The sequence below is a fragment of the Caretta caretta genome, chromosome 1 (genome assembly GCF_965140235.1).
Source record: "Caretta caretta isolate rCarCar2 chromosome 1, rCarCar1.hap1, whole genome shotgun sequence".
In the NCBI taxonomy this organism is placed as follows: Eukaryota; Metazoa; Chordata; order Testudines; family Cheloniidae; genus Caretta; species Caretta caretta.
In genome coordinates this window covers 230,468,779-230,493,353 of record NC_134206.1, presented here as the reverse complement: position 1 = coordinate 230,493,353, position 24,575 = coordinate 230,468,779, and the positions used below count along the sequence as shown (strand labels likewise).

General features: G+C 44.9%; 1 protein-coding gene across 2 annotated transcripts in view; it reads right to left on the bottom strand.

The window, feature by feature from the left end:
* SULT4A1 (sulfotransferase family 4A member 1) overlaps positions 1 to 24,095 on the bottom strand; it is a 41,808-nt gene extending 17,713 nt beyond the window's left edge. The window contains exons 1-2 of one of the 2 annotated variants that reach the window (XM_048825294.2): positions 23,993 to 24,095; positions 22,215 to 22,438 (exon numbers count right to left, since the gene is read on the bottom strand). In XM_048825294.2, coding sequence (XP_048681251.1) covers positions 22,215 to 22,383 — 169 coding nt within the window. In that variant the 5' untranslated portion in view covers positions 22,384 to 22,438; positions 23,993 to 24,095. Of the gene's footprint in view, positions 1 to 22,214; positions 22,666 to 23,992 lie in introns of those variants that run through there. The other variant, XM_048825301.2, reaches the window with a different exon arrangement.
* Between the last annotated feature and the right edge of the window lie 480 nt (positions 24,096 to 24,575).

The following is a 24,575-nucleotide window of genomic DNA, read 5'->3' as shown; positions in this document are numbered from 1 at the left end:
CACTCCGCTCCGCATTCTAAAGCGCAGCAGGTATTTTTATACATTAAAATTAATGTACATACGGCACTTCGTTATTAGTCCTTGTTACTCCGTGAGCACCTCACTTTTCCTCATTAAACATTTCGGACACAAGACATCCTGATCTTCTGGAATTTATTTCTGCTTTCTAAATTCCACTTGCAAAGAAAGATGCTGTTACAGCAACCTCAGTCCATAAGGAGAAAATGTATACCTGTTCAGGGATCAACATTAGCACTGGAGCTTTGTATACGACTGTCATCTCCAGCTCAGCTGCTCTCCATACAAACAAGAAGTCACATTCATAGTACTCAGGTGTGTTTGGATTGCTGGCGTTAGTGGCAGGGACGGATGGAAGCTTGAACTCTGCTGCAGGCTCCCTGTTGACCTTGTGGTTAGCCAATCAGATAACTAAGGAGAGATAACTCCCATATGGTACCCTCTGTGGCTGCTGGTGTAGAGCCACTCCTGAAGGAGCCAGACTGCTAGGGGAGAAGATGACCAGCAAGCCACTCTGCCACCATGGCACTCTCAAGTTCTACATAGATCTTGCACCATCCACTGGTGTGGGAGGTTATGCTTCCTGCCTCTTCCCTGATGGGGTGGGTCAGCAAGCCACACTCTCCCATGGAACAATGAAAAGGGAAATCTGAATTTTAAAAAAATCAGTGTTTTCTGCCTCATATATTATATGGGTTTTTCCCCCCACATAGGAGAAAATATGCTCTTAGCAACTCACATGTCCTCAAATTGTCTGCTAGGCGTCTGCAAGAAATGTATCGGAAGTAGTTAGCTGTTTAGAAAGATTATTCTGGATACCACAGGGAGGGAAGTCTGGTGATTGTGTGCAGTGCAGACACTCAACAGTGCTTAGGCTTGCACATAAAAGTGAGAGGGTGGATCAAATTGGTGAATTTCAATAATAATAATCAGCACTTCTGCAGTGCTATACAACTTCACACCACCCTTCACACACCAGCTGTCCTCATGACATACCTATCCCTGTCTTACAGATGACAAAATGGAGACAGAGAGGTCAAGTAGTTTGCCTCCAGCGAAGCATAGAACTCAGAAGTCCCTGGCCCCCAGGCTTACATTCAGGACATTGAACCATGCTTCTTCCTGTCATGAACATTCTGCTGTTTTTTATCTTACCTTTCCAGGTGCTGGGCCTGAGTCTCATTCACACCAACACTCATTTACACTGCTCTCGTCTTTCAGGACCTCAGGGTTAATGAGAATTAGGTCCCTTTTATTTAAGGGAAAACTTGCTGCTAACTCTGAGGTCTTCCTCTTCCTTGGCCCTAATCCAGCACTACCTCTCCTCACACCCAAAACCTTCATGCATTTATACATGCTTTATTCTATGTTTGATGTGGTTGTTTGTGGGGTTAAAAAAATATTAAGGGCAATTACCTCAATAAAAATATTTATTTAAAAACAAAAACATCCTTACATTTTTATAATTTATTGTTAAACAAAACCTAAAATGATGGATTTAAACAAAGTCGACAGCGCACCTTTAAATACAATAGAACCTCAGAGTTACAAACACTTTGGGAATGGAGGCTGTTTCTAATTCTGAAATGTTTGGTTTCAGAGTAACAGCCGTGTTAGAGCTCACGAAAGCTCATGCTCAAATAAATTGGTTAGTCTCTAAGGTGCCACAAGTACTCCTTTTCTTTCTGAAATGTTTGTAACTCTGAACAAAACATTATGGCCGTTCTTTCAAAAGTTTACAACTGAACACTGACTTAATACAGCTTTGAAACTTTACTATGAAGAAGAAAAATGCTGCTTTCCCTTTATTATTTTAGTAGTTTACATTTAACACAGTAGTGTACTGTATTCCCGCCCCCCCCCTTTTTTTTTTTTTGGTCTCTGCTGCTGCCTGATTGTGTGTTTCTGGTTCCAAATGAGGTGTGTGGTTGATTGGTCAGTTTGTAACTCTGAGGTTTTAATATACTTTTAGTATAGAATTTAGGGTTTAATCAGCTGTGTGTGCAGATGTATGAGGAGAATCATCTGATCTAGGAGGAGTTAGAGTAATAATCTGCTGGAGTTCCAGAAAGTAACAGTGGAACCTGGGATTTTCAAAGGAGACTAAGGGAATTAGGTAAATGGGTCCCATTGAATTTCAGTTTCCTTTGACAATCCCAGTCTATAAGAAAACTCAGCTGGATCTTTTGGTAGAGGGGCCAGATCTTTGGCTATGGGCAAGGAGCATCCAATGAGATTTTTTTTAGGGAGGAGGAGGTGAGCTGGAGGGGGGGAAAGCAATTGCAAAGATGATACAAAGCTCACCTTTGCACTATGTAGTCCTGAGCCCCTGCTGCATGGAGGGCCAATCCTCTGCCATAAATTAGAGCAACTTGAGTATTACTCACATCCTTCCATCGGTGCAACTGAAGGACAGAGGCAGTTGCAAAGCTAACGTGCACGCACAACAGAGCTTTACTTAGGTGCAACTGGAAGGACCTCGTGCATCTTTTGGGTTATACAACATCTTCTATGCAAAATGCTTCCCTGTAACATTTTTTTGTGTTTCACTCATGGTGTTGCACAGAAAGAAAATACTCAGTGACAGAAGGGATTAGGCTCTTAACCTTTGGGAATGAGACACTAGATGCACCAAACATTAGTACCCGCTCCATCCATCCTTCCCCCATCCAGCAAAGACTGTCAGCCCTCTCAGCTGCAAGATCATATGCCACAATGGACTCACACTGCATTTATATTTATTCAACACCAATTAAATCAAAGCTAACAGAGTCAGCCAGCATCTGGGGTATTGAAGCACACTGTGTTCTTTAAATAGCTCCCACTGACCATCTTTCTTTAGTGTCAATGTACATTCCAAGGGAAAAGATGCCACAGCCGGGAACTGTGATTTTCTGGGAGGCTCATACAAATTATATTGGAACCTATGTTCTCCTCCTGCATAACCACACAGTAAGAGGTACAAAATAATCCACAATCACAGCAGTTTTAAAGTTTGGCAGTTGGGCTGTATTCTCCCTTCTGGTTGCTGTCTGTGGGTTACAGGGTTTCAGAGCCCGTGCTCCAGCCTAAGCTTGAACATCTACACTGCAATTTTTAGCGCTGCAGCCCGAGCCCTGTGCACCTGAGTCAGCTGACCTGGGTAGAGTTGCAATTAAAAAGAGACCCTGGCAGCTCTGGTCGGCTGTTAAAAATCTGGTCAGCGGCACAGTGGGGGCCCCAGGGCCGGCTCCGCAGCTCCCATTCGCTGGGAAACACGACCAATGCGAGCTGTGGGAGCGGCGCCTATGGGCGCGAGGGCAGCGCATGGAGCCTCCCTGGCTGTCTATGCATCTAGGGGCTACAGGTTCTTGGCGGCCAATTCCCAGGAGCCGCGGTAAGTACTGCTGGGACCCCACACTCTGAACCCTCTCCCGCACCCCAACCTCCTGCCCCAGCCCAGAGCCCCCTCCCACAACCAAACTCCCTCCTGGAGCTTGCACCCCCCTCAACACCCCAACCCCCTGCCCCAGTCCCCTCCTGCATCCCAAACCCCTCATCCCTGGCCCCACCCCAGAGCCCACACCCCCAGTGGGAGCCCTCACTCCCCTGCACCCCAGCCCCCTGCCCCAGCCCAGTGTCCCCTCCCACAACAAAACTCCCTCCTGGAGTTTGCACCCCCCTGAACACACCAACCCTCTGCCCCAGTCCCCTCCTGCATCCCAAACCCCTCATCCCCAGCCCCACACCCCCAGCAGGAGCCCTCACCCCCCTGCACCCCAACCCCTGCCCCATCCTGGAGCCTCCTCCTGCACCTCAAACTGCTCATCACCAGCCCCATCCCAGAGCCCACACACTTTCCCACACTCCGAACCCCTTGGTCCCAGCCTGAGCCCCCTCGTCCACCCCAAACTCTTCATCCCTGGCCCCACCCCAGAATCTGCACCCCCAGCCAGAGTCCTCACCCCCCCACACACACCAACCCCCTGCCCCAGCCCAGAGCCCTCTCCTGCACCCTGAACCCCTCTTTTCTGGCTCCACCCCAGAGCCTGCACCCCCAGCCCAGGGCCCATACCCACCACCCCACCCCAACCCAATCCCCTGCCCCAGCTCGATGAAAGTGAGTGAGGGTGGGGAAGAGCGAGCGACGGAGGGAGGGGGAATAGAGTGACCACGGGCGGGTCACACCCTAGAACCAGGCCAGCCGACCAGAGACCAGAAATGTACAAGAGACCCTAGCCGTGGCTTCCCAAGGCAAGCATGAGAAGGAACTCACCTAGCCATGATCCTCCTAGGGCCAACACCCCAGAAATAGTAGTACAAACTAGTTTATAGCCATGCTGCCAATTAACAGTGTGCACTCTGTGAACTACTCCAGAGGAAGTCACAGAACACTAAAGAGTAGTTAATGACGCTTCAAGAATGCTCAATGCTACTTCATTTTTTTTAAAAAAGATAGAATTTAATCTGTGTAAGAGGGTGAAAATATATTTTAAAGCAGCTGTTCTCTGGCTCCTCCCACTGTTCTCTAGCCAATCTCCCCTTTTCCCATATGGCCATCTGGCTACATACATTTTCTGTGGAAGGGAAAAATGGCAGCTGTAAAGTAAGAAACATCCTATGATATCTTCTTTCCTCCCCATGTGGTCAACTGTAACTTGTCCAGAACTGTGTTTTTCTCCAAGTCACATAACAGGGGAGAAAGCTGACCTGAGCCCTTTCATATATTCCTTTCTTAACCCCCTATTTTTGAAAGTGTTATGGAAAAATATAATAAAGGTAGGCATATTTTTTCTAGGTATTCATGTTAACACTAGCAGTTTTCCAGTGCAGCCCGTTAGTCTCGCCTCTATTGATCCATCAGTGCTTGGTCAAATTTCAGCTAATACAATACAATGGTACCATTAAGACTCATATTTCTTTTATAGCTTCAGTAAATGCAAGTGCTTATTAAAATGAGGGATGCTAAAACTACGATAGACTGACTGAGCAAATGCTGTCAACAAATTCTCTACCTAGTTCGGTTAATTGCTTGCAAGGTGATTTTCCCTTTCCCTTCAAATGCTCAATCAATAGGAATTTGCCTGAGAAGGACAGAGGTAACACTGCATAAGGACTTAAGGATCTGGTACTGTGTGTTTAATAATTTGGCCTAACAGTAAAATAAAGCTGTACTGGATGCCATATTTCCCTAGTTCTTCTGCTATGAATCACCTTCTTAGGACCCACGATTCACATTTTGATTTGAATGGGAGTTTTCCTGAGTAAGAACTAAGGCCTACATTTTTCAAAGCAATTAGTGATTTTACCTCCATTTTTGGGTGCCCACCATCAGACACATTAGAGGGCCTGATTTGAAACAAGTGCTGAGCACTCACCGTCTGAAAACAAGGCTCATTTAAAGTGACATAACTTGGGCACTCCTGCATAGAAACTACATCTCCTGCAGCCAAGTCTAGTGTCTTAACCATCAGACCAACTTTAAGGCATAAGATAAATGCTTCATTTACAGATCCAAGGTTGGTAAGAGAATATCTGCTGGTGACAGAGACAAGATTTCAAGCTTCCACAGACCTCTTCTTCAAGTCTGGGAAAGACACTCAAGAGTGTCACAGCTAATACAAGGTAGAACAAATTGTTAAACATGAGGGATTAACACATGTTGCAAGAGACCATTCAAGGTGAAATGAAGAGTTAACACCTCTTCAGTTGTGAGACAAAGGAGAGTTAGTGGGTTACAGCCTGTGTAATGAGCCGTAAAATCCAGTGTCTTGATTTTTAGCGTCTAGCAAAGTTACGAACTTATGCTCCCAGACTCATCTTTTGAAGGTGTTGTGCAGGTTTCCTTTAGGATGAGGACAGAGAGGTCAGATATGGAGTGATCATTTTGTGAAAAGTGTTCACCCACAGGTGATATGGAGTTTTTGTCTTTTATTGTTTTTCTGTGTGCATTCATTAGTGTGTGTAGTGATTGTCTCATTTCACCAACAAAGTTGTTACTGGGACATTTAGTGCACTGGATGAGGTACACCACATGTTGTGATAAGCCTGTGTAGGACCCATAGATCTTGACAGGTGTATTGTGGGGAATATTGATCATCGTAGAAGTGGAGATATGTCTGCAGGTTTTGCATCTGTTGTTATAGCAGGGTCTGGTGCCACTTTGAGTTGGTGTGTCCTGGTCTGTGGGGAGCTTGCTTCTGATGACCTTGGCGAGATTGGGGGATTGTTTGAAGGCCAAAAGAGGGGGTTTGGGAAAGATTTCTTTCAGGATGAGGTCCCCATTGAGTATGGGTTGTAACTGTTTATTGCAAGTGTTCTCAAACTTCATTGCACTGCGACTCCCTTCTGACAACAAAAATTACTACATGACCCCAGGAGGAGGGACTGAAGCCTGATTCCGCCTGATTCCCACTGCCCTGGGTCGGGGAGCCAAACCCCGAGCTCCACTGCCTTGGGCGGAGAAGGGATCAAAGTTGAAGCCCCAGGGCTTCAGCCCCAACCAGGGGGTCTGTAAGCAGAGCCCCGCCACGCACGGCTGAATCCCCCAGGCTTCAGCTTTGGCCCTGGGCGGTGGGCCTCAGGCTTCACCCCGATCCCCAGCAAGTCTAAGCCAGACCTGGCGACCCCATTAAAATGGAGTCACGACCCACTTTGGGGTCCCAACCCACAGTTGGAGCACTGCTGGTTTAATGACACCCCATGTGGGTTCCAGCGTGGGGTGGCAGGTGACAACTAGGAGTGTGCGGTCGGTGGTGTGGAGTTTTTTTCTGTACTGAAGCAGGTTCTCTCAGTGGCCCTTTCATAATGCGATCTGCTTCACTGGTGTAGTGTCCTTGTTTGGTGAAGGCAGTTTTAAATGATCCATGTAAACTGATTTCAGTTATTTTACTTCCATTTTAAAAAGAAAGCCAATGAGCCACATTCTGTTTTCCAATGGAGATACTCCAGAGTTACATCAGTGTAACTGAGGGCTTGTGTCCCTGGAGACTTAACCCTGGTCTACACTGTGGGGGGAGGGATCTATCTAAGTTACGCAACTTCAGCTACGTGAATAACATAGCTGAAGTCGACGTACTTAGATTGACTTACCGTGGTGTCTCCACCGCAGTGAGTTGACTGCTGCTGCTCCCCGGTCGACTCTTCCTGTGCCTCTTGCGGCGCTGGAGTACAGGAGTCAACGGGAGAGCACTCGGGGGTCAATTTATCGTGTCTAGACTAGTGAAGGTAGTGAAGGCATACCCTTAGTGCACGTGAGGGTGTGAATGTACATCACACTAGCTTGCTACACACTAAGCCACCATGTGGATCCTGCTACTGCGCACTAAAGTTCTGCAGTGCGCTTTAATGTACTTCTGTTTGAATAGATCAAAGTGCACTACAGAAGTGTTAGTGTGCAGTAGCCGGGTTCAGATGGCCAGCTAGTGTACCGCAGGCTAATGTGCTCTAGATGTGCACCCCAGCTTGTCATTCACTAAAACTCCGTGTAAACAAGCCCTGAGAGAATCAGTCCTGGTATGTCTTGTTGGGCTGCCTTTTAATTGTTTCCCCATAAGCTGCAAACAGCAATCTATCAAAACCACAGACTGGAATCCCTTTAGGCCAGTGATGTTTCCTCATTGACACAAAACTGTTACTGTACAGAGCTATTTACATACAAGTATTATTCATATAATTATTATTAGTCTCTTATAATATCATATCCTAAAGAAATACTTCAATAAACTGGTTATAACACCAATGACATTTTTAACTAATGTATTAAACTACTTTTACAAATGTTTAATGTTACAATGGTCTCAATCTTTATTCTCCTTTGTTTCTGCATGCAATTTCCATAGGAGAGAATGGAGAGGCATAGCACTAAGCCAAAATGCATCTCAGATAAGAGGCTGGCTGAAAAGGCTTTCCCAGTTTCATACAGCAATGCAGAGGTAGTGCTGAGTAGTACAACATGGAGGAACAGTGGAAGCTCAGAAAAGAGGACCCATCCACACGTGCGTTTTGCACATGTTAGGAACACTAAGAGCCAGATCTTCTGGTCTGCTGATTTTAAACTCTGCACAGTGGGGGGCATTATTCCCTGATTTATTCCCTAATTATCTGTCCCCAGCCCTGATGCAGGTTAAAGCAGCAGCTGCTCTAACCTGCATCAGTAGGCAACAGTCCACACACTTCAGTCCTCTGGTTGAGGATAGCTGAAGCACAGTGTGTTTCAGCCACACCTCTTGCATGTCCCTTCCCAGCCTCATTACGCTCTCGGCACTAGGCATTTTGGGAAGTGGGGCAGAAGCAGTCTTGCCGACCCCATGCATTCAAAAACATAACCCAGTCCCCCCAAAACATAAGATTGCTTAAAAATTGTGAGATTTAAAAAACACCACATTTTGGTTTCTTTTAATTTGCCTCCTGAATTATGAGCCTCTGGGGATCATATTTTCAAGCTTTTCACCACAACCCTAAGGGCCAGAAAATTACTTTCTGAAAACGAAAGAAGAGATTCACCCATAGTTCCCTGAGACCCAGAGCTTTAACAATAAATGCCATCTATCACACGACTTGTGATAAAATTATGAGCCCCAACTGTGGACTTCACTAATAACAGAAAATCCCCCACTGGAGAGATGTGGGTGATTTTCACTACTTTTTTGCTGCTGGACCAGAGCAGGGGAGAGAATCTGCCCCTGGGACCACACTCTTTAATACTGTACAGTAATTCGATACCAAGGTGAATAGTATTTTAGAAATTGGATGAAGAGAAGAAAATACCACAGATTAAACAGTTTGCTTGGTCAGTGTGGCCCAGGTAACATCACTGCCAAAAAAAGGATAGAAAATCATTTTCTAAACTAATCACTCCATCCAGATTAATCAGTCTTGAAAATAGTTGCCTACTACTGGTTTTATACAGCTTTACCTGGTCCACCCTGAATGGGAAAGCCACATTAACCCATGTTTGAAGAAACCATTTTCAAACCGTTTCTTTACATGGGTAGAATTCCAGTGTAAAGGGACCCAAAGATGCAGTCAAGTGAGAAGGAAGTTAGGAAGTATGAACAGCACCATGATTACTTCTTCTAGGCATTTCAATATCAACAGTCACTCAGGTGTTCAGTTGTGTAGTTAACTGGGACTCAAAGAGGAACAGAGTATGGCGGTGTGCTTATCCCCTTAAATCTCGGCTATCTAAATGTAACACTCTACCATGGCATAGATATACACAAGACCTATGATGTCAGAATAACAAGCAAAAAAATAGTAAAAGGGCTCTGTAAAGAAAAAGAACAATATAAACCAGGTACATGACCATATCCACAGATAATCCAGTTCTATTACTTGCTTTTCCAGCCTTCCCTCCAGGGCTTCCCTTTGGTGAAGATTGCCTCTGTGACTCTGAGTGATTCAGAGGTACTACCTAATATTAGAACCTGGAACAGGAACCAGTGTTGAGAATGCAGGAGACCTGCAGTCACAATGAGAGGAAGATCAACAGGACAGTAAGAAGCTTTGGGGGGGAAACATGTTCTTTATACACTATTCAGGGCAGGGTCTGCCTTCCTATGTATTTGAAAAACACCTGGAATATTCTGGGCATATAAAATAACAGTAATAATCCCAGTCAGTGTTTACACCCATGGCAGGATCTATAGAGCCTCAAATCTCAACTCCTCTACAGCACTGTTAGTGAGGTGAGGGCTCTTATACAACTGTCATCAACTGTGTCCTATATCCAGCTGCCTCTGGCAGTTTCAGTCCCATTCTCATTCTAGAGCCTATTCTAAAAAGATGCCAGAACTGTATCCTGGTGCGTTACCTTAGCAGCACCTAAACCATGCTTGGGCTGCAGTTCTGACTCCTCCCACACTGTTTAACTCCCCTGCATTTTCAGAAAGGTGACACAATGTTCTGTAGAGGGCAATGATGCAGAAAAGAATCTTGTCCTAATGCCAATTTTTTCACAATCCCTGTTTAGGATGCCATTTGCTTTAAATCAGTTAGTACCATTTAGTTATCTTCAGCACCATTGGTTTCAGGGGGCTGAAACCATTGTCTTTATCCTGGCATATAGAGACCCTTAATGTGGCCCCTTAATCTGTGGCCTCACAATGTGTGCTGGAACTGACAAGCAGGGGATGAGAAGGCAGGAGATGTTACTGCATCCAGCCTTTTCTATGAAACCAGTCATTTCCCATGTGCTAGTCACTGCTGGAAGCATGCTTGTCAGTTCTGAAAGTGCTCCCTTCGCATTCAAACTCATACAGCTTCCTTTTGTAGTCAGAAGGGAATTTCCATGGCCCAGTTTGAAATCTGCTTCAGGAAAGTCATCAGCAAAAACCTACCCACACTGGTGTGCATTTGCATATATTTTTGAAGATGAATAGCAAGAAGCCAGTCCACCCACAGTGCCATGTAAATGCGCTGCAGGCAAGAGCCATATGTGCAAAAAATAAGAAATAAGCACCTCAGTGTTTTAAACATTTTAACAAATGTTGCTCCCCCTCCAGGCATGGCATTACTTCACAATCATCTAGCAATAAGGATGCTACTGTATTAATCATACACGGACAAAATGGTAAAACATTTTTGTATCAAACTGGGTTTTTTTTCAGAAAGAGTTATGATCATATGCCACAAGAGTTTCAATATCAATGAAATATAAATTTGTGATATCAATGTTTGCAAGATACCTGCGCCCCTATTCACATCAAAAATGTTTTCATTCTTTTTCATAAATGTAAAATCACAGCTTGAGGCAGGCAGCAATGTTTTTATCATTGTTCTAAATTAGGAGAGAATGTAGCCCTAATTTAATAAAATGAACACAGAATGCATAGCAAGCTGATCTGCATGGTTACGTCTTGGTGCGTCTATGTGTGTGATTTCTGCAACGCAATCTTTTGCTCAGAGTTCTATATTCCTTATAATTAGAAGGCAATACTAATTCAATAGACTTTGAAGGGAACATCATTAAGGTAAGTTTGAGCAATATATACACAGAATGAGCCAATTTCAATGGTACACCACAGCTGCTTCTTGCCTCTCTGGCAACACAAAGCAGCAGTAAACATGGCTTTTAATTGGCTGGCTAGCCTGGGTTTATAGCTGCTCTGCGTCACCAGTACACTGCAAAACAGCCAGAGCATGCTGGTGAATCTGGACCACTGCATATATAGCTAATATGTATATATTGAGCTTGATTCTGATCTTACCTGTTTCAAACTGGTATCGTTTCATTGGCTTAAATGGATTTACTACTCATTTACACCAGTGTAGCTAAGAGCTGAATCAGGACTATTGTCTATTAATCTAATTTCATTATATATTATCCAGAACCTTCGGCCTTTTAAATGATGAGTTCTGACATCACATTTGCTGCCCCTCTCTCCCACTGGGAATGGGGATGGCTACAGGGTCTGGAATTAGCTCCCACTTTCTAAATAATAGGTAGATTTGGGTGTGACTGGTGAAACCTCTAATCAGTTAGCTACCCAATTACCTTCCTCCCAGCTCCTTTCACCCCCTCTCTTTACCTTTCACCCCCTCTCAGTCACTGCCCCACTCCTTCCTAGTTAACTCCTCTTCCTCACACCTTCATCTCACAGACTTGCTTCCTTCCTGACACTTCCCAATGCTACCATCACTCCCCTCATAAAAAGTGTGTGGGGCTAGTGGATTGCCTCGGCCCATAATCCTTCAAGACTGACATATCGACAAGACTGGTGTGCTTCCCCAGCCTTACTCACTAGTGTATACACATACACACACTAGCCAGTGAAACACTTAGCAGTCATTGACTCCACAATTGCCTATAAAATTAGTAGTGTTTCTATCTAAACTATTTGATTTTATTTGCCTGTCAATGTACGAGGCTGTAAAGGACTCTTGCATACTAAGGAAGCCTTGGATACCTTCATTTATTCAGCATCTTCACACAGTGGCATCAACTCTAATACCCAACCTCTGTGACTGTTCTGAAATGGCATAGAAAATTCAAATTAAAGTGACGGAGAACATCAGAAGTTTGCATTTTAATTTTTTTTGCTGGTTGTTCCCACCCAGCGTAAGAGAACACTTTGTTTAACTATTAGTATTTGTATTACTTGAATTAATGCCTAGACTCCCTCTCAAGTGAAGGGCCGTATTCTGCTAGAGGCTGTACGTAACAGTGTACAAGACAGTCCCTAGCCCAAAGAGTTTATCATCTACATAGACAAGACAAAGCATAGGTGGAAGAAAGTATAATTATCTTCATTTTACCGATGGAGAAGTGAGGCATAGAGCGATTAAATGACCTGGCCAAGGTCACACTGGAGGTCTATATTGCCTAGCTGGGAAGGAAACTCATGTCTACTGTGTCCCAGTCCAGTGCTTTCACTACAAGACCAATCTTCCTCTTGCATATGCAGAACTATTCTTTGAAGTGTCGAGTTTGACAGCACTTCTGAGGCAACTTATATGGGACAACACTGGAGGTAGTGTTTTGCTCCATGTATCATGTCTGTGAGGCAGCACTGAATTAATTACCATGAGACAGAGCATTTTAACAGAGAACTGCATAATGAGAATACTGAGTTGTGGCTACTTGATTCCTTTTAGCTCATCTTTAAAGCACTTGAACTCCTTTAATTTATATCTTTTATGAGGCAGATGAGCAACAAAATGAGATAGCAGTGATCAGCAACTGGTTTAGGACTGGTTTAAGACTTAATACATTTTTTAAAAATTCTTTAGTCTTCAGAGTCATTTCAGTTTGGTCAATACCAAATGTTGTACAAGTACTGTACAGGATGTCCATAAAAATCCTTATGACCTTTTTAATGAGGGAAACATTTTGCCTGAGCCTGTTTACAAAAAATAAATCACTTGGATTTTCTCTACATCTTTCTTAACAGGAAAGTCATTATTCTATAGTTCCTGGGTTACCCAGTGAAGCCTCCAGATAGTAGCAGGTCTTTCCTACTTTTGGACTATCTGCTCTCTCCCGCTCTTGTCACATCTCTTTGCTCCTTTGATGAGATGCTCTGAAGAGAGGTACTGCTACACTGAGACCAAGTGCATTGCTTCTTCATTTAATCTAGGTGGCAATGCTTCCTGCTCAACCCACTTAGGGTCTGATCCTGCTCCCACTGAAATCAAGGGCAAAATTCCCAATGTCTATAATTAGTTTTTATTATTTATTGGTATTGTGGTAGTGCCTAGGAGCCCCAGTCATACATCAGGACCCCACTGTGCTAGAATAAATCAAAAAGATGGTCCCTGCTCTAAACAGCTTTTAGCTGCAAGCCCATCATGCAAACAGCCATTATAGGGAAAGCCTGGTTTCATTCTTGTAGCCCTGGGCTGGAGCATGCTCAGTGGCTCCATGGGAGACTGGTACATGCACAGTCCAGGCAAAGGTAGGAGCTGTGAGGGGATGCAGCATGCTCAGTTCCTCCATGGGGATGGTGCAATTGCAGGCTGCTCAGCACCAAGAGCTGTGAAAGGTTCCAGTGAGCTCAGTGAGGACAATTGTTGGAGATTTTAGCTGCTAAGTTCTAGCACAGTGGTTCTCAACCAGGGGTCCGGGGCTGCAAGCAGGTTTCAGGAGGGCCGCCAAGCAGGGCCAGTGTGAGACTTGCTGGGGCCCAGGGCAGAAAGCCGAAGCCCCATCGCATGGGACTGAAGCCCGGGGCCCTGAGTCCCACCACTCAGGGCTGAAGCTGAAGCCTGAGCAATGTTGCTTCACTGGGGCCACAGGCAACTGCCCTGCTTGCTACCCCCCTAACGCCAGCCCTAACTTTTATATGCAGAAAACCAGTTATTGTGTCACAGGTGGGCCATGGAGTTTTTATAGCATGTTGGGTGGGGGGCTCCGAAAGAAAAAGGTTGAGAACCCCTGCTTTAGCAAGTCTCCACTGAGCATATGAGGAATGCCATTTTCAGAGGCTTATGACTTGGCCAAGTCTGGGCATATTTTCATGGAACAGCAAAAACTCTAACATAAAGGCCAGCCCCTAACCGAATTTTTAAGACCCAGCTCCAAAACCTGGGAGGATTGGAGCATTCCAAAGGAAAGGTCACCAGATTTTTTTTAACATTAAAAAAATAATGTATTTTTCCCTAGCTTCCTTCTCAGAAACACCTGAATTATTTTGGCTGAAATTATTTTTTGATTTAGTTATTATAAATAATAAATTATTATTTATTGATTTAATCAGCCTGCAGAAGCAGACACCCAGCTTGGAAAATTTCAGGTGGTTCAAGTCTGGCAAAGTATTAAGCAATTCAAAACAGGGTCTTATAATGGGAAGTGTCAAGGAACCTTAATAATAGCAGTGCTACCAGCCCTGCCTATAATAGGGCTAGATTGTCTCTCAACCTGTGTTCCTGTGCAGGGCCATAAATTGAAGTTCTAGCCCTTGTGCTTGTGAAGGAAAACCTAAAAACATGAACCCTAAAGCCTCAAAAAAACAGAAAGCAAATAAAAATAACCCTACATTTATTATTTTCATAGAAGTTCCTGGAGAAGAGAATGGGGAATTACAAAAGTCAGATCATGGCAAAAATGGGCTAATTATCTGGCAATGGAGTCCAGAGCAGCACAAGAGATAGTTGTTAGAAAAGAAAAATACCAGGTGACTGTCACTCTCACCACTGCAGAGACAATGGGAAGTCAGGAAGAGGGTCGAAAGGAAACAGACAGGTGAGACAGTTGGACACCACGTCTGTCTTTCTGACAGCATGTCTGATTTGTGGTCAGACCTTGGCCCGCTACTGCCACCACCAGGAACAAACACTGCAGTCCACTGCAGCCTTCAGCTGATTCATCCCACTTTGTTTGTCTGACACTGCTCCTGGCATGCAAACCAGCCAGCTTTGTGTATGCTGCCCAGCAGCCTCAGCAGCCTTTCAGCCTGACTCCTCTCATTTATGTCTGTGCAAATCAAGGCTGTCAGTAGGAGTTATACCAGTGTAAAGCTGATGTACATGAAAAAAGAATCATCCCATTGCGTTCATGCTTATCAATCAGTCATGTCATGCAAAGGCTGCTGGCATTACCAAGCAGCAACCAAGAGAATGTGTATGAGCACATAAGAAATAGAATCTATACCATGATCCACTCATACTGGAGTAATAATACGTAATACCTTTTAAATCTGCACAAACATTAACCAATTAATCAGACAAAACTGTAGTTGAGTAATTCCAGGTGGTGTTTTAGCTGGTGAGTCAGGATGTGTATAGACCACAGAACCTCGGGAAGATTGGTCCTATGCAACTGTGCACTGTTACATGTGCAGTTATATCATTATTATTTAATATTTATATAATAGCACCCAGAGGCCCCACACAGAAACAGCCATTGTATTAAGTGCTACAGGAATACCTGGTCTCTACCCCAAAGAGCTTACAATCCGAGAAGACACACGAAACATGGGGAAGAAGGGTACACACAAACGTACAATTTTTATTGGCCAAGTGAAGCAAGGTCTTACAATGAACTCGATGGCATTTCTGTGTTTGTCTGTAACACGGTCACTTTTGAATACTGCATCCGATCAACCCCAGAATTTCAGAGATGGGAATGGAGGGTACACAGAGCCCATGCATGGTAGGGAAGGGGCAGGGAGAGATGGAGGAATGAGGTGGCACACAGAGCGCCTGGCATGTGGCAGAGGCAGAAATGGGGGACACAGAGAGTCCTTGGTATGGAGGAGGGAGTGGGGAGGTTGCAGGGAGTCCCTGAAATAGAGGGTGATGGTAGGGTAGCACCTGGAGGTTATGGGGAAGAATGGAGAAATCCAAAAAGTCCCTGGTCTGTGTGATGTGCTCATTCCAGAGAAGCAACAAAGTCTTGGACTCTCGAGTATACATTTGTAGGGTTTTGGTTTTTTATATTTGTAAATAAACTAAGTGGTAACTAAGCCATCTGTCCCTTCACTGGCTGATTTCTTTTTAAAGATACCATGCCAGAGACAATGAGAAAGGATTTGAAGGAGGAGAACATAGTGAACTTACAGGTCAGTTCAAGAAGGCTTTGCTATGTGTAAGCGTGCTGTCCTGTTGGTGCTTATTTAAACAGAGGGCCTAGGGCCAACCTTCATGTTTCTGGGGAATAAACTTAATTGTGTGGCTATAGGATTCCAGCGCTGGATTAAAAAAGCTCAAGACTTGGTAATAATACAGCTCCAGCTAGTAAAAGATGATGCAGGAAGTATCTGATAGTGACAGCAGCTGCCACTGGCATTTGACACAGCATACCAATGCAGACAAGTAGGAGTTTGCATGGACCATTTGGGCAGTAACTTGATGCTGATATTTGCCCAATGCTGACATTTTCCCAGATAGAATTCTAGCTAATTATTTGGCAGAATAGCCAAGGTGGAAAGACAGCTTCATTATTCACTTGAATAACTCTGCTTTCTCAAGCTACCAATTTTGCAAAGTGAAGAAAATAAAGGGCATTAATTTGTAGGCTTTAACCCAAGAAATTGTAAAATACACATTCATTCGGAACAGGTGCAGTAACGATAACCATCAAGAAGGGCATTGTATATCAGCTTGAAAGTGAGGCAGATATATAGATTTTATATAGTTAGGGTGTATAGCGGACTAGCATCATAGGGGCATAGCATCTTGATGACTAAACCGGTGAGCTACACCACACTTCAGGGAGCAGTTGCATCCCTGGTTTAACTCCATTGAAGTCCATGGAGTTTAAACAGGGATGTATGTGGCCCTAGGCATAGTGCCTGGAGAAGTATCTTACAAGAATCCCATTACTAATTTTGTAATAAAGTTTATTAAATTTATATATAGGAATTTTATTTTTTTTTTAGATGGGCACATAAGAGTAAGCTGTATGAGTGAGTATACCACAACGAGTTTTGACAGGCTGTAGTATAACAATAGCCTTCCTGCAGAGTATTACATACCTTATCTCATCTGTAAAGCAATCTGCTGTGCAGGTTCCAATTATTTAATCATATACAGAATGGTATTCCATTTTACATTCACAACCAGTGCAAAACATAATGGTAATGGGTCACATTCCTCCCTGATGTACCTCCACTGAAGTCAATGGAGTTACACCAGGGAAGAAGTTATTGACCCCTTTTCTTTAATAAAGGTAGAAAGACAGACTGCAAGATGCCTGACTAGCATTAACGTTGCATACATAACATATAGTTTCCTTGTAATTACATGAAGCATATGTCTTTTGGGTTGCATGCATGCGTTTTTCCAAGATCAGGCATTCCCAAACTTTGTTAAGTCATTTATTGGAGGCAGATGTTAGGATTAATTAGGGATATAATGAGTATATTTATTTAGGCTGCTATCAGTAGCAATCACATTAAAGTAGGATCTTTTTCTCTTAAGTTTATTTCATTACTCCCAGCAGGACCAATGACATATTAAATTTTCCACTATGTTACAGCATCCTTTATCTTGGGTCACCCCCAATATATGTACCCACTACCAAACACTCTCACCAACACAGGTTCAGTAGTATTGTATTAGCCAGCCTGTGTGAGGTGAAATTGTCTCTGTACAAGTTAAATAATTTTTTGGTCTACCATTATGCATAGTCACACAGCACAGCCCTCATAGGAAATATGGATTTGTAGCCATTTGTTTCTTTTCTTGGCCAAATCAACAGCCATCCGAGGAATAACTAGGATAGATCCTTCTGTCATTTGACTGCAGCGTGGGACTGTGGAAGTATAACTGATAGAAGCACTGACCTCTGTCACTTGACTAATTCAGTTGTTGTTTATTTTCTCTTTTGAGTGATTACCACTAGACCTGGTCAAACAATAAAAACCTATTTTCACAATAAATAAATGGATAAATAAATAAGATTTTGAAAAAAAGTCTGAAAATGACATTTTTCATGAAAAATTTTGACACTGTAATATTTTGTGTGAAATTGCTTTATTTTTAAAGGCTACATTTTTTACTTAAAAAGTCTGACTAGCTGTAGTTACCAGTGAGGTCCTTATCAATGTTTTTTTATTGCAAGAGGGAAGGTAATATTGTGGACTGGAACTCAGAAGAGCTGGGTTCTAGCCCCATTTCTGCTTCTGGGTAAGTTTGAGCAAGTCACTTTTTCATGGATGCATAGATTCCAATGCCAGAAGGGACCACTGTGATCATCTAGTCTGACCTCCTGCATTACACAAGCCATAGAACTTCCCCCAAAATAATTCCTAAGGCAGATATTTTAGAAAAACATCCAATCTTCAGTTTAAAATTGTCAGTGATGGAGAATCCACCATGACCCTTGGTAAATTGAGCCTATAATTAATTACTCTCACTGTTAAAAATGTATGCCTTATTTCCAGTCTGAATTTGTCCAGCCATTGGATTGTGTTATACCTTTCTCTGCTAGACTGAAGAGCCCATAATTAAATATTTGTTCCCCATGTAGGTTCTTACAGACTTTAATCAAGTCACCCTTTAACCTTCTCTTTGTTAAGCTAAATAGATTGAGCTCCTTGAATTTATCACTATAATGCATGTTTTCTATTTCTTTAATCATTCTTGTGGCTCTTCTCTGAACCCTCTCCAATTTTTCTGCTTCCTTCTTGAATTGTGGACACCAGAACTAGACGCAGTATTCCTGTAGTGGTCACAGGAGGTAAAACAACCTCACAACTCCTACTCAAAATTGCCCTGTTTATGCATCCAAGGATTTCATTAGCCCTTTTGGCCAAGAGCTCCTCAGCCACCTCTTATAAAACTCTTGGATGCAAGTTATCCAGAACTGCTAATTTAAAAATGCCTAACTGTAGAAGCTGCTGCATAATGTGCTCCTGAGATACCAGTAGAATGAAAAGAATGTACTCATCATACAATATGATTACATTATCTGTTTTTTCCAAATACAGAACAGAAATATTTCTTGAACACTTCTGCCTTTTCTGCATTATAACTCAAATTCTACTATTTCCATCTAGTAGTGGACCAATACCACAGCTAGGATTCTTTTTGTTCCTAATATACTTTACAAGCTCCTTCCTATTGTCCTTAACAGTGCTGGCCATGAATTTCTCTGTGTCCCTTTGCATCCCTTACCAATTTTCTACTATATATATATATACACACACACATACAACAAGAACAAATGGAAGAAAGGGAAAGTTTATCATTTTTTCTAGCTACCTTCACTTCCCTTGCAAAACCAGGTGAATTTTTTAACCTGTACAGCCTTCTTCCTCAGTTGTGGGTTTGTGGCTTTTTGGACACCTAATAAAGTGTTCTTAAACAACTTCCAATTACCATTCACATTTTTCTGATTATTTCTTCTCCACAGCTGATTTGGCTCATAATTGTTTTCAGCTTTGTGAAATTCACCATGTTAAAGCCACAAGTATATATATATATATATATATATATATATATATATATATATATATATATTTCTGGTTTGGACTTTACTCTGCCTGTACATTTTAAATGTGATCAAATCATGATCACTTCTACCTAAGTTATCATTAATTTTTAGTTCTGTGATCTGTTCCTCTTTATCTACCAAGATGAGATCTAATACAGAATTTCCCTGTGTTGGACAAAACACTTTTTGAGTTAGAAAATTGCCATTTATAATATTTAGAAATTCCAAGGATGTTTTAGTACTGGCAGCATGAGATCTCCAGTTTATGTCATTCAGATGGAAGGCCCCCATGATCATGTAGCTTTTTCCCCTAAATCTTATAGATAGGTACATTAGGAGACAGTCATCGTATTCCCTAGTGTGATTTGGAGGTCTGTAGCAGACACCAGTTAATACTCTTATGCTTTATCTGTTAGGACATTGATCAATAAGCATTCAAGATCATTTTCTTCTGAATTATTGGTTACTCGGAAACAGGTAATGCCCTGTTGACAAAGAATGCCATTCCCCCTCCCCTTTTGCCCACTAAGTGCTTCCTAAATAGGTTATAACCATTGATTTTAACATTCCAATCATGGGAATCATCCCACCAGGTTTCAGTTATATCAACGAAATCGAATTTATACTCATAAATGAGCAATTCCAATTCCTTCACCGCTCCGTGCCTCAGCTTCCCAATCTGTAAAATGAGGATAATGATACTGATCTCCTTTGTAAAGTGCTTTGAGATCTGAAGGTGAAACACACTGCCTAAGAGCGAGGGCACCATTATTACAATGTGTGTATATATATATAGTACTTAGCAAAATGGGGCCCCGATTTCACTGTGGCCTCTGTGCATTTATAATGTGACTACTACTACAACAATAACGATAATTGTGAGTTGGGTAACTATTCATAAGTACTTATGATTCAATGGTTGTAAAGTTATGGGAACTAAGCAGTTGCCTCTTGACACATATTGTTCTGATGTGCAATATGGAGGACACACAGGGTAGTAAGGCATATTTTATGGCTCACCAATATAAACCAATATGGGGTTCTCTAACAAACTGCTTTATATTCAAGAACAGTAACACAATACACAACTGAAACCTCAGTACACTGAAATAATAAAATAGAACTTTTAGTGCTTTCTGCATGTCATAGATTTTTAGAGAGACAGCTGAAAAAAGCAATAGCTATCAGGTTCTAATCCTAGCATTTTTGGTCCACTGGTCCATCTACACTGCAGACAACTGCCAAACACTGACCAGAATCATTAACATCATCATTATTAGTTAAGTATAAAGAAACAGCAGCTGCAATAAGTATTTAAAACTCCAGTGGACAATAACAGGATCTTTCATCATGGAAGACTGTGCACTTTCACACTGGTACATCAAGAGAAACTGGAGAAGCATATAACACTTTGATAAAATATACAGTCAAATGAAAGGAGTCAGTAAGTAATCTTTTTACCCATGATGTCAAACAACTTGATTTTGCCATTGTACTGAGAGAGCTAACATCTGTTATCTCAGTACAATGGACTTTGAATTTTCCAAAAAGAGATCATCTTATTACCAGGGGGAAAGTCATTCAACAATGTGTTTAAAAAGAAAGAGTCCATACATCTCTGTTTGTTTCCAGTTTTATCAGGTAGGTTATGAAGCTACCATATTGTCTGCCTCTTTGGCGGCAGCACTGTATCCATATTAATTCAGTCTAAGAACTTGTTTGAAAATGGAGAGAATAATAAATAAAATAATATGGTGTTAAAAGCATAGATACTACACTAATCAGCTCAAACTGTTTACTGCAGAAACACATACTTATATTAATAGGGGCATTTCTTCTTATTCTATTTAACTGTTCCAAGCACATGTCCTCACTGAACACTCTGGCTTTCCTTTTCCTTAGAGACGGTAATGGGGGGGTGGGGGGTGGAGTGCTGTCACTACACCTGCTTCAACATATATCTATCCTGCCTTTATATATTTATCTTGGGCCAGATTATGACAAAGTTACTCTCACGGACTAGTACCTTCCTCCTTCAGCAGTCCAGATGGAGTCAAGGGAGAAAGGTGCTCCAAAACAAGGGTAGCAGCAGCAGCAACTGGCCCTTTATTTTTTATGCAGTCGAAAATCCCTAAGAAAGGGATCTATATTCCCCACGCACCCAGCCCAACCCCGTAGTAAAGTGCCCTGGCCCCAGAACTCCCCCTTAACTTCAATGGGTTTTGATGGATGTCAATGAACGTTTGAATGGAGGGCAATGCATCATCCCCGTATCTAATGTATTGCTTTCCAAAGCTCTTTCAGACACCGGAGTACAAAAGGTCCTATCCTGAAGCAAATTCTTGTATCTACTAGGGAGACTGAACCCCATTGCCACCGTGAAAACAATTCGGTTTATAAGGCCATGTATCTCATTTCGGTTTTGTTGCATAAGTTTGGGCAACACTTTGACAATGTAAAATTCACTACAAGCCACGCACGTTATGTGTATGTGTGCCTAGGTCCTGCGATCCAGACCCGGCTAAGGAGAGGCGACCCCGACATAAAATAGCACGGCTGTTGCTCTGTACGCTTTCCAAAGTGCTGTGCAGACACTGCCACATAGACTGCGACTGTACAGACATAAGCCCAGCAGCACTCAGCCCAGCCGCTCCGGCGGCGCTATCCCCCGTATGGTACCGAGGTAAAGCAGCCATGGGGAGGGAGACAGAGCCTGGAACTTGTTCAAAACCCAAGCCCCGGGGCTCAGCTGGGAAAGAGGCAAACCCCAGGGGCAGCCGGTGCCTGGGCGGGGAGGAAAAGGCCGCGGCCCCCCGGCTCGGAGAGAATGAATCTGTACCTGATTTGGGATAGGTGACAATCCAGACATCACTGCCCCTCACCGGGAAATTGGCGATCTCCTCCATCTTCCCCCGGCAGAAGGGAGGGAGCCGCACTCCATTGTATTCAAAGTATTTGCTCTCAAACTCCCCGGGGGTGCTGGGGGTCTCGGCTTCACTCTCCGCCATCCTCCTTCCTGCCAGGGGCGGGCCAGGTGGGCAAGGGCCCCGGGGAGGGCTCAGCCTGGAGAGAGGAGACGCAGGCTCAGCAGCAGCCGCGGCAGCAGCAGCCCCCACGCGGCCACACGCCCCGGAGCAGGAGGCGGCGGGTGCCGGCCGGGGTGCGGTGGGCTGCGGGGGCAGGGGGAGCGGGGGGAGGAGCAGGCTGGCTGCGCGGGCAAGGCGGGCTGGGGAGAGGAGTCCGACCCGCAGCGAATGGGCTCTGGCGCTGGTGATGTCATGCAGCGCGGGGCCGGCGGGAGGATGCGGCAGCTCGGCTCCGAGCGGCGGCGGCGGCGGCAGCGGTAACCTCCTCGCCACTGCTGCTTAACCCGCGCCGCTCCCGCGTGGAGCGATGCTCTCCCCCCCCCCCCACAAACACACACAGCAGGGAGGTGGGGCCATGGGCTGGGCCCGACGGGCGGGCGGCATGGGGCCCGAGTTGCAAGGGAAGTCGGGGGGTGGGAGAAGGGGTTCGTGGTTTGATTTGCCTTCCCCACTCCAGTCCCCACCTCAGCCCAGGGGTAGCAGGGGGCACCGGCAACCCCTCCAGTTATACACGACCCCATGGAGAAGTCCGCTGAGCAGCCCCTTCAATGGAGGGTGACCCCCAGATATCATTTGGGTGGGGGTTGGAGGGGGTTGCGTGGTGTCTTCACAATCAGCCCCTCATGCTGCTTCCCCAGCGACCCGCCGAGGCATTGGGGGCCACCTCTGCGGGGTTGTGGGATGAGCTAAATGGGTCCTTCGCAGCATGGCTAGGGCTCGTCTTGGCAAAGGAGTGCGATGAAGTGAGGGCTCAGAGTCAGCAATTACTTATCAGGCAGCAGCAGTGACCCCTATAATATCTCTCAGGCCACAAACGTTACTTCAGGGGTGGTGCCACTCTGCAGACAATGCTTGTGGGAGGGAGGAGCTAGCCCAGAGGTCGGCCACCTTTCAGAAGTGGTGTGCCGCCTCTTCATTTATTCCCTCTCATGTAAGGTTTCGTGTGCCAATAATTCATTTTCACGTTTTTTAGAAGGTCTCTCGCTGTAAGTCTATGTATTATATAACTAAACTATTGTCGTTTGTAAACAAGGTTTTCAAAATGTTTAAGAAGCTTCATTTAAAATTAAATCAAAATGCTGATCTTACGCCGCCGGCCCGCTCAGCCCGCTGCCAGCCTGGGGTTCCGTTCACCTAGGCTGGCAGCGGGCTGAGCGGGGCCTGGGGCTGGGACCCCGGCTGGCAAGGGGCCGGCAGCCAGAACTCCAGACCGGCAGTGGGCTGAGCGGAGCCAGCTGCCGGTCTGGGGGTCCATCCACCGGCTCCTGCCAGCCAGGGTCTCAGCTGCCGGCCCCACTCAGCCCCGCTGCCGGTCTGGAGTCCTGGCCCTTTCCACATAGAGTAGGTACCTACCTTCTCCCTGGTTCTAGCCATTCTCGTCCTCTCTCTGCACTGAGATGAGGGTGGGAGTGCGCCACTTCACTGGGGGTGAAGGAGCAGGCTGGGGGTTGGGGTGCAGGATCTGGCCAGGAGCTAGAATGAGGGAGGGGGCTCAGGGTTGGGGCAGGAAGTTTGGGTGTGGAGCACTTACCTGGGAAGCTCCCATTTGGTGCGAGGCGTGCAGGTGGGAATGTGGGTGTGTGTGTGTGCAGGAGCTCCCGTTTGGTGCTCAGGGTGGGGGTGGGAATGTGGGGGGTGCAAGACTCAGGGCATGGGGTGTGGGGGGGCTGGGTATGTGGGGGGGTGCAGGGGTCAGGGCACGGGGCTAGGGTGTGTGAGGGGTGCAGGGGTCAGGGCAGAGGGCTGGGTGTGTGTGAGGCAGGTTCAGGGGTCAAGGCAGAGGGCTAGGGTGTTTGAGGGGGGTGCAGGGGTCAGGGCAGAGGGCTGGGGGTGTGGGCTGGGGTCGTGGGGGTGCTCCCAGCCCCCTGCCTGAGCGGCTCACGGCAGGGGGCTGGAGGGGATATGCCGATTCCACCCCCTTCCTCAAGGTCCCCGGAGGAGAGAGCGTGCTGCAGCTCCGCTTTCCCTCTCTCCCTCCATAGCAAGGGCTGTCAGCTGATCGGCAGCAGGGAGGGAGAGAAGGAGGGGCAGAAACCCAGCACGCTGAGGGAAGAGGCAGGGGGAGGGGGAAGCTTGCCTGCCCTGCAAGGAGAGAGCGGTGAACGGGAGGCGGG